This window comes from Polyergus mexicanus, unplaced genomic scaffold (genome assembly GCF_030449975.1).
Source record: "Polyergus mexicanus isolate NDT 795.1 unplaced genomic scaffold, iyPolMexi1.0 SCAF_18, whole genome shotgun sequence".
Classification (NCBI taxonomy): Eukaryota; Metazoa; Arthropoda; class Insecta; order Hymenoptera; family Formicidae; genus Polyergus; species Polyergus mexicanus.
In genome coordinates this window covers 2,202,019-2,212,420 of record NW_027223338.1, presented here as the reverse complement: position 1 = coordinate 2,212,420, position 10,402 = coordinate 2,202,019, and the positions used below count along the sequence as shown (strand labels likewise).

The following is a 10,402-nucleotide window of genomic DNA, read 5'->3' as shown; positions in this document are numbered from 1 at the left end:
CGTTCCAACACTGAATCCATATCTTGTTTCTTCAAGAATGTTATATATCCATTGTTCTGATGGAGACCAGTTTGTTTATCGAACAATACAGTGGCGTCGTGCACATATCCGAACTGAGAGAAGTATAAAGCAAGCTGGTGACGACCTACTGTCCAGGGAACATTAGCAACGTGAATCATATATCTTATGAAACCATTACTAGCCATGGCAGGTGAATGATTTACTCGTTTATTCCCGATGTATATCCAACAGATGTATCGTATGATCTTGCATCAATTCGTGTATATTAACGTTGGAATTTGCACCAAGATTATCTAGCGTTATGTGCATACACGAGAGTCCCCACTTATTCAACAAATGCTCTATGGACCAATCGGCGCTGCGCTCTTGATATGTACAAAGGAACCTCGCATGTGGATTCTTCTCCAGTAGAAAAGCTACGACTACCACTATATCTTCAAACACGGTGGGTTCGTAGAAGCAGTCTGAACCAATAATCAAATCCAACTGTCCAAGCGAGAACAAACTGGATAGAAAGAAGCCCCAGGTGATGCCAACGATTCGTACCTGATCTGCAATTCCGTTCAATTCGCAACACCTTCTAATGTGCTGCAGAGTTCTTGGTTGGTTTGCAGAATCACTCAAGGTTACAATTGCGCCGCATTTACTTGCAAGAATACCAGGTAACGAAGTACCAGCACCAATCTCCAAGACACGCTTGCCGAGCAGATTTTCCCTGCGTTCCCAGAGATACCAGGCGAGCACACGCGCACAAGGCCAAGTGTAAAAGCTATAATTAGCCTGCAGCAACTGCAATTAGTAATGAAATGTTTGTTTTCATTCTTGAAATTGGTGCTTCCTGCAAATTACATATCTCATATATCTAAAAGTTTAATTTTTTGCAATTCTAAGTTATATATAAAAGTATCTTATAATATAATTTTAAAACAAAGTCTCAATTATAAATAATATTTTTAAGACACACTTGCATTGATATTTTAATAATTGTAAGTACATCATTACGTATGTAAACACGCTATAAGATACCGAATGGATATTGAGTACATTAATAATAACGAAAAGTTTTACGATATTGACAAAAACAGTAAGAAAGATGCGAATCGTATAGAGGAAGCAAAGAAGCAAATATATATAATAATTTTCTACGAGACGGATCTCAAGACAGATTCTCTCGCTAGTCGTTCTCTCGCTAAATCGTTCGCCTCGAAGAACCATCTAACCAAACAGCACCGTAACACCGGTAGCTCGCGTTCACCGGGAATTAGCCGCCCATAAAGTCGCATGACATACACGCTCATCGTTTCCTCTCACCTCTGGAATAAGAATCTCCAAGCTCTCCTCGCCTTCGTCGCCTTGCGCACAATTTTGCGTCTTTCGCGACTTGAAGATGTATTTTTTCACTTGCTCGGTCACTGCATGATCCCCATCGGACATTAGGGCGCGCGTGGGTGGTGGAATCGTGTCGTGCGAAATACTCTCTTCTAAACCGGGCATTACGTCGCACGCACGCGCTCTAATCGTCCCTCATCGTGTCCATAATATCGCGCGTCGTCCAATTTCCAAAGCCGGTCGTGGATTCATTGAGTGATGAGAATATATGTTATCTAGAATTGTAGTTGATGGTGAAATCGTTATGCGGCGTTTACAATAGAAATTTTAAGGCCCTAAGCCTTAAGAAATTGACCAATCACAGTCGAGTATTCTTCTCATACTTGATTGTGATTGGTCAATTTCTTAAGGCTTAGGGTTTAAAATCTCTATTGTAAACGCCGCATTAAGCTTGCCGCTCGATATAAATAGTTGCATTCTATCTTTCTCTCTCATGTATATTTCTATATTATCAAACAATTGTGATAAAAAGTCGAGGAAGATAATATTATTTCTTATAATTTTTTTCTCAAATTATTTCTATTAAAAATATTTTTCAAGATTTTTTTACATTAAATTTTTTTTTTTCTTTTTATTTACTTTGCTCTTTGTTACGCAAAATTTATTTATTATGTATTGTATGCATACATGAATAAACATTATCTTTCTAAAGCCAAAAATATATTGCACAAGATTTATAATGATTATTTTACGTATATAATAATTCATATATAAAATAGACAAGTTTATTTGTAGTCATCGTACAATATTCCTTTTGCCACTGTACTAGCTGTTTCCTTATCCAATAATTTTTCTATGATAGCTAAGCCAAAAGCAAAGGCAGTCGCTGGTCCTCGACTCGTTATAAGATTACCTATAAAAATATCGAAATTGATATCAATTTGAATAAAACTTTGAGATGTACTTGATAATAAATATATAGTAAAAAAATATTACCATCTGTCACTACTTTATCCTCTAGATACTTATATTCATCGATTAAATCATTTTTCATGGCTGGATAAGAAGTGATTTGTTTTCCTTTGCCAATACCATGAGCCTTCAAAGCTGTTGGAGCTGCGCAGATAGCTGCTATCAATCTGTTTTCTTTCTCTTGTTCTTGTAATAGCTTTCCAACTTCTGCCGACTAATGAAAATATTAATTTTAGATAATTATGTAATTATATATCATAACATACAAAATACTCTTAAGTAATCTTACAGATGCAAATGTTTTAGATCCACCAAGACCACCAGGTAATATAACAGCATCATACTTTTGATTTTTAGTAGCATCAGCGAAATTAGCATCTGTACAGATTTTAACATCACGGCTACATTTTATACAGTTACCATCAGATAGACCAGCTATGGTGACAGCAATCTATTCAATAATTATAATCATTGTATCAAAATTTAACAATTATTCCATGTTGATTAAATTAGCGAAAAATATTCTTATTCCAATAAATATAAATATAAAACAATTAAGATTCTTACAATTATCAAATATTGATATGCAAGTACGCAATATTTTTATGAAAAAGATTATGATAAAAGAATAAAAAAAATTAATATATATATCGTATAATTTTTATTTTCCAGGGAATATTATATAGATTCTCACAGATGCTACGAGACATGTTAATCATCTAAGATAACGTACCCCGGCACGTCTTAGAACGTCGACAGTTATCACGGCTTCCATTTCTTCCGTTCCATCGGCAATTAGCAAAATTGCGGTTTTCTTTGCCATCTTCGTGCAAAAATTTTTACGTGTTATTCCGTGGACGGACCGTGAGAGGTTGAAAAAGACACTGCTCAACATTGACAATGGACGCGTTCAGCTTCAGCAGAGGAAACCGTTCAGTAGCAATCAAACGTGATTGGCTCTTACTTTTAGAACCAACAAATCAACGTCGAGTGTTGACATGATAATAACTGAGCGCTTTTTCTGCCGAACGCGCCCAATGTCTCACACACACACATAAAAAATATTACCAATGTAAGCCCGTATCAGACTAAGCATTGAAAATTGAAGATTAAAGATTGGAATTTGACTAATCAGAATAAAAGACACTAAAATTTCTTTGTCTTAATTGGTCAAATTTCAATCTTCAATCTCAATTTTCAATGCGTAGTCTGATACGGACTTTAGGTCTATTCGTTTTATTTTAAATGCCGAAAGGGAATGCAAGAAAATGCGGCTACAATATTGCAGCAATGTTACAATCTTGCAAGTTGCAATGAAATATTGTTGAGACATTATTGGAATATGGAATTGTAATATTTTATGAGAATGTTACAGCAACATTTCAAAAACATTACAAAAAACAGTTTTCGGTAATAATTATTCGGACAAATAATTATCCGAAAAAAGTTAAAATTATCCGTTTATTGTCTACTTAAGATATGGAGTTTAATATTTATATAAATAAAGTTTTAATTTTTATGAATTAAATTATTTAATCATTATCAATTTCTTAAACTTGTAAATAATTTATAAAATAGCGATGTTAATTAAATAACAGAAAATTGTTTAATAGTTCCCATTTTTATATAAAAGCAAAAATTTGATAATAATGTTTTAATATGCAAAATATTTCAAATTTAATAGATAAACTTGGAGAATATATGAAGACATCCAAGAGAGACGAGAAAAAACTCGTTGTAATTGCGTAAATTCACAATCTTTTTTCTTATCTCTCTTGGATGTTTTTATATGTTCTCAAAGTTTATGTATTAAATTTGAAGCGTTTTGCATATTTGTAGCAATGTATTTAAATATTACAAATACATTGCACCGTAACATTATTTACTGTAGTCTTACATTGAAATATTTCTGTGGGCGGACAACGTTGCCGTAGGCTTGCAGTAACATTGTCGAAACATTTCGCAACTTCTATGCAATATTATAATGTTTCAATGTAAGATCTATGCAACGTTTTTGCAATCTTTCGGTGCTGTATAGGATCTTTCATATGTGTACCATATATACTATATATATTTGTTATCTTGATTTATGTTTGTATTGTACTTTACGTACATGTGTGACACAAATATTCTTATCGCGTTACGTTTGACTGTTGATATTTGTTAGTCTCAAAACTAGAAATTAAATATTCATATATTTCGTTCAACATATTTCGTGTAGATTAATTCTTGTCAATAGAATCATTTTTGGTAAATCATCGCATTTCTGTCTAATAAGACAAATATTCGGTCAATATATGCATATTAGGTCACACCTCGCTGATAACTTTGACCTTGACACATGTTGTCAAGAACATGATCCTGAGTGACTTTTCCTTGTAACTTAATTGGCGATCTCTTTTATAATTTCTGAGATATTTAAAGTTAAAATTTAGATAATTATATAGAGATAGGGAGACATCCCCGATTTCTATAATTTTGTAAATTATTAAATAAATAGAGAGGAGTGTTCTGAGTAATTCCCCATAAGAATCAAATAGCGGTCTCTTATAATTTCTGAGATATTTAAAGATAAAATTTGATTCAAAACAAAAAATTGACGTAACCCAAATCAAATTTTAGTTTTAAATCAGAAATAAGTTTGGGTTAGGTTATATCTTCCAAAAGTGGAACCCCTCTGTAAGAGGGAGAAGGGGGAACGCGGAACCCACTGTGTCCACGCATATATACTTTACAACGCGAAGCGAGGTCCATCCCACGATTGTTGTATGGATAGGAAAATGTATGCGTGGACGCAGTGGGTTCCGCCCCCTCCCCGCCCCTCCTTGGAAAGGTTCCACTTCCGGAAGATATAACTTAACCCAAATCTATTGCTGATTTAAAACTAAAATTTGGTTTGGGTTATGTCATATAACCCAGACGAAATAAATTTTCATTTTGAATCAAATTTTAACTTTAAAAAATATTTAAAATATATATCTCAGAAATTATAAGAGATCGCCGGTTAAAGTAAAACTTTTCCTTGTCATATAAGGAAAAGTTACTCAGGCTCATGTCCTTGACAACATATGTCAAGGTCAAAGTCATCGGCGAGATGTGACCTAATATGCATATTTATCAAATATTCTTATTAGATATTTAAATCATATAGTACTTGCGTCATATAATTGTTTAACACGTGAATTTTAATGGTTTTTCGCGCAAGTATACAATATTTGACACACTTTCACGATTCCGTTCCTGACATATACGCGTCGCCCGTATCGCTAGTCGCCAGTTCATAATTGCATTTCATTTCATGCATGATGCGTATGATGCATTACCCAAAGAATATAAAGACGTCTTCAAGGCGTCTAAAAGACGTCCTAAAATTATTAAGACGTCTTACAAAACTATCAGAAAGATGTATTTATGACATCTTTAAGATGTCTTATATCCTGTTTTATGACGTCTTTGAGATATCGCTTTTAAGCCATCTTTGAGATATTGTCTTTAAGATGTCATATATAGGATTTCTTTGAGACGTGTGTAATTTTGATCAGTAATATAAATATTACAGTTTAGATAATAATAAGGAGCTGGAGAATTATAATATTTATTATATTTTTTGATCTTTATTTATTAATTTTATTTAATTAATTACAATAATTAATTAATAATATAATAATTATAATTAATAATTATTTAGCACTATATATAATTTAACAATTTAATAAAATATGCAATAATTAAAATATTTTATAAAATTTTTTTATTTGTGTAATTAATACGGTCTTCTGCGTGTCGTAGCCATTCTTGAATCATCTTCTGTTCTTCATGAAGGCTGCATGCATTTTGACCTGAGATATACCCTGAAACAGATATATATATATTTATATCATTTTTTTACTTATCCTTGTTTAACATTTGGTGAACAATAAGGCGGATAAAAGTTTTAATGCATCATGCGCATCATGCATGAAACGTGTGTGACGGAACGTAGCCAATAAATTCCAGTTAAGCAGTGTAAAATGTAAAGGCCATTGCAGGTAAAAAAATTTTAGTCGTAACCGTAAAGCCATAAGTAAATCGACTAATCATAGTTCAAACATTCTTATTACGTTTTCGAATGCTTGATTATGATTGGTCAATGCTTATAGTCTTACGATTACGACTAAAACTTTTTAATGTGCAATGGCCTTAAAGATAGCAGTCTTCGTGCGTTTTTCGTAGAGATCGGTGTTCATTCGCAATTCGTAAAAATGAGTGATCGTAATGTTATGATTGTCTCGGCTGTTAGAACACCCATAGGTAATAAACGAAGAATTATATGTAATACTTGCCAGTAAAATTAAATGCAGTAATTTGATCAAGTTATCAAAGTGTACAAATTGTTGTAGAATTTAAACTACAGAAGCAAAATTGTGAAATATGTTGTGCTATTTAAATTATTCCGAATATAAACAATAAAAATTAAAATGTCTTATACACTCATTCAAGTTATATATGTATATATATACAATATATAAAAATATACCCAGATAGCATAAGGATCTCCTTAGGACATCCAAGAGGCATCCAAGACATATATGTAGAATATTCTGAGGACATCGCATTTTAATCCTCGTATCTCTGAACGTCCTAAGGCAGAATAAATTATAGCCGGATATTAGCCTCTGGAGAATTCAGGGAGATCCTGTGGAACATCCCCTAGATATCTATTCCGTATCAGACTACGTATTGAAGATTAAGATTCAAAATTCAAGATTGAAATTTGACCAATCAGAATAAAAAAATTGTAGTCCCTTTTGATCTGATTAGTCAAATTCCAATCTTTAATCTTTAATCTTCAATTATTAATGGGTAGTTTGATATGGGCTTAAGGATTTCTATAGAATATGATAGAGATATTTTTTGTACGTTTTAAGAAGCAAATTCTGAAATTAAAATATAAATTAAGATTGTGTTCTGTTATATTTACTGCCAATACTAAAAATTTAATACTGAAAATAATTCACGTTCTTTGATATGTATGTGAATAGCGATGCCGTTCAAACCCAAACTGATGAAGATCAGTAAATAGATCTTTTTAAACTCTACAACTTTTATTGGAAACAATTATCTATAAAATTTATATTTTTCAAAATTTTTCACATAACCCGGTTTCCATACCTTTTTCTCATCCTGTATATAGAATATTGAGGTGCATCAAAACACAAAAACGAAATTTAGCTTATTTTTGAATATTTACTTAAAATAGTTTTGTAGTAATGTAGTAAAATCTAATTATAAAATTTATAATAATCCAATTTTTTTTATTTTGTAGGATCATTCTGTGGGTGCTTGTCTTCCTTGAAAGCGTCAGAAATGGGAAGCATTGTTATTAGGGAAAGTCTGAAAAGAGTTGGATTAAAAGGAACAGAAGTTTCTGAAGTCATTATGGGACAGGTATCTAATTTGTATAGATTAGAAATAATAGAATGCATATATTTCCAAGTTTATCTAAATTTATATACATCTTGTTAACGCATACATTTGTTAACGCATATTTTTAGGTACTTGCTACAGGAGAAGGTCAAAACCCTGCAAGACAAGCAGCAGTCAATGCTGGCATACCTATTGATGTTCCTGCTTATCAAATAAACATGTTGTGTGGCTCTGGCCTACAGTACGCACAATCTATAATATATTGTATAATATATCCATTCTTAACCATGCAATAAAATGTATTTTAAATAACATAAAACTCTATAATATATTATGTAAATATGTTATAGGTCTGTAATAAATGGTTATTCTTCCATAAAATCAGGAGAAAGTGATATAATTGTGGCCGGTGGTCAAGAAAGCATGAGCAGAGCACCGCATGCCATTTACCTCAGGAATGGTATAAAAATAGGGAATTGTGATTTAATTGATACAATGATGAATGATGGTTTAACAGATGCTTTCTATAATATTCATATGACAATCACAGGTAAAACAAAAATATTACAACTGGATATAAACTCTACTATAAAAATTAAAATTTTATACAAGTGTTTTATCATATACATCTTTTTATTATTTACATTTTTGACAGCTGAAAATGTTGCTGAAAAATATGCAATAAGTAGAGAGGCACAGGACTGCTATGCGAGTAAAACTCAGCAGAAAGCAGATACTGCTATTAATGCTGGATATTTCGACAAAGAAATTATTCCGGTAACCATTGCAGGTATAAAAGAATCTATCGTTGTATCTAAGGATGAATTCCCAAAATTTGGAACGACTGTAGAGAAACTTGCAAAATTAAGACCAACATTTAAACCGGTATATAAATATTACTTTCTATAACATTTCGTACAATTTTATAAAAAAAAATTCAATTTTTGATATTATTATATTCGATTTAGAATGATGGCACAATTACTGCTGGCAATGCATCTGGTATGAATGATGGTGCAGCTGCTGTAGTTCTTATGTCTCAAGAAGTTGTTGCAAGTAAAGGAATTTCACCAATAGCTAAAATTGTTGCAGTAGCAACGATTGGAGTTGATCCTCAGATTATGGGTATTGGCCCTGTTGAAGCTGTTAAATTAGTGGTTAGTATATATCTATGGTATTTTCGAATTAATTTTATATTATGCTAACATAGTGTAAAATGGAATATAATTATGTATGTGTGATTGAAGATACATTAATTTTTTTAGCTGAAAAAAGCGAATTGGTTAAAGGAGGAAGTAGATTTTTATGAGCTAAACGAGGCCTTTGCAGCACAAGCAATTGCATGTGTTCAAGAACTCGGACTAGATCCTGAGAAAGTTAATGTAAATGGTGGTGCTATCGCTCTAGGTCATCCTATTGGCATGTCAGGTATACATTGAATTAATATTGAATTTATATATACATATATATGTAACGCGGTCACCTTGCTCGACGCTCGGATCGGCTCGTCAGTGTCCGGGTTCGAGAGGAGGGGAGACTCAAGCTTACGAGACACAGTATAGGTAGAAACGATACTTTATTTAGTGAGAGAAAGATAGATACAGCGTGCAGAGCCTGGCGATGTCATGCGTGGAGCGGTGTCGCTGGTATTATTCTGTACATAGAAGTATTACGGTAAAATTATCGAAAACTGAATATTTTACGAAATATTTTATTTTTTATATCAAAATATGTTAGATTAAGATATAAAATAACTCAAAAAGTACTTAATAAAAAAATACTTTATTATAGTGTTTTGAAAAGCTCTCGATGTCAGGTACAAGAATACTAAATAAAAAATGGGGGTTTCCATTTAAGATTTTAAAGTTGACCTTTACATGATCTTCAAATGATTTTCCAAGGTCAAATCATTGTCACCATCTTATGGCCCCCTTGAAGCCACACAACTTTTGTTTGAAACATTTTTCTCTTCCGGGCTTGGTTTTTGAGATATTCAACTGGATGGAGTAAAATGGGCCACCCAGTATATATAACTTTCTTCAACAAAATTCTCATTTCATAAAATTTTGTTGCAGGAACAAGAATATTGGTCACGCTGTTACACATTTTAAAAAGAACTGGAAAGAAAAAGGGCGTCGCATCGTTGTGCATTGGAGGAGGAATGGGCATTGCCATGGCTGTTGAAAGAAAGTAACGCATAAATTGATTTATATATAAATCTTATACGAAACTTTATTATATTTTCATTAAAGTATATTTCTTGATAATAATAGCATTCCTCTTGTGCAATATATGTTGAATAATGATTAGACATTTATTATAGAATAGTGTTCAAGTTGCGTGTTTATTTAAACATGCAACTAGTATTATACTATATCCAGTTCTTTTTTAATGTAATAAAATATTTTTACAATATACAATTCACAATATTTTATACATAATGTAAAAGTATGTAAATCGTATAAAATACTATACTGTGTATAAATATCTTATGCTAACCTAATTGGTTAGCATATTTTAACCTTATTTTACCTAATTTGAAGATAAAATATATTCAATAAAAAAAGTAAATCGTAATCCAGCGTCAGATTATATCTACATCCTAAATTATATAATAATATAATATTTAGGGTGTCCGACAAGTAAGTGACTAAATGAAAGGTGGAGATAAATT

At 32.0% G+C, this 10,402-nt stretch overlaps 3 protein-coding genes across 3 annotated transcripts; 1 reads left to right on the top strand and 2 right to left on the bottom strand.

Moving 5' to 3' along the window:
- Positions 1-136: 136 nt before the first annotated feature.
- On the bottom strand, positions 137-1,605 carry LOC138941020 (histone-arginine methyltransferase METTL23). The gene is made up of 2 exons (XM_070310290.1): positions 1,333-1,605; positions 137-810 (listed from the first exon to the last, which is right to left on the bottom strand). Exons 1-2 carry the CDS (start codon positions 1,513-1,515, stop codon positions 229-231), a joined length of 765 nt encoding a protein of 254 aa, XP_070166391.1. The 5' UTR covers positions 1,516-1,605; the 3' UTR covers positions 137-228.
- A 508-nt stretch (positions 1,606-2,113) lies between these two features.
- Positions 2,114-3,277, bottom strand: LOC138941142 (protein dj-1beta). Its single transcript, XM_070310528.1, has 4 exons — positions 3,056-3,277; positions 2,612-2,773; positions 2,347-2,536; positions 2,114-2,263 (listed from the first exon to the last, which is right to left on the bottom strand). Exons 1-4 carry the CDS (start codon positions 3,215-3,217, stop codon positions 2,136-2,138), a joined length of 642 nt encoding a protein of 213 aa, XP_070166629.1. The 5' UTR covers positions 3,218-3,277; the 3' UTR covers positions 2,114-2,135.
- Positions 3,278-6,504: 3,227 nt separating this feature from the next.
- LOC138941103 (acetyl-CoA acetyltransferase, cytosolic-like) lies at positions 6,505-10,170 on the top strand. The gene is made up of 8 exons (XM_070310461.1): positions 6,505-6,612; positions 7,628-7,749; positions 7,857-7,969; positions 8,079-8,278; positions 8,384-8,613; positions 8,697-8,885; positions 8,994-9,156; positions 9,804-10,170. The coding sequence occupies exons 1-8, from the start codon at positions 6,564-6,566 to the stop codon at positions 9,920-9,922; spliced, it is 1,185 nt and encodes a 394-aa protein (XP_070166562.1). The 5' UTR covers positions 6,505-6,563; the 3' UTR covers positions 9,923-10,170.
- Positions 10,171-10,402: the final 232 nt, after the last annotated feature.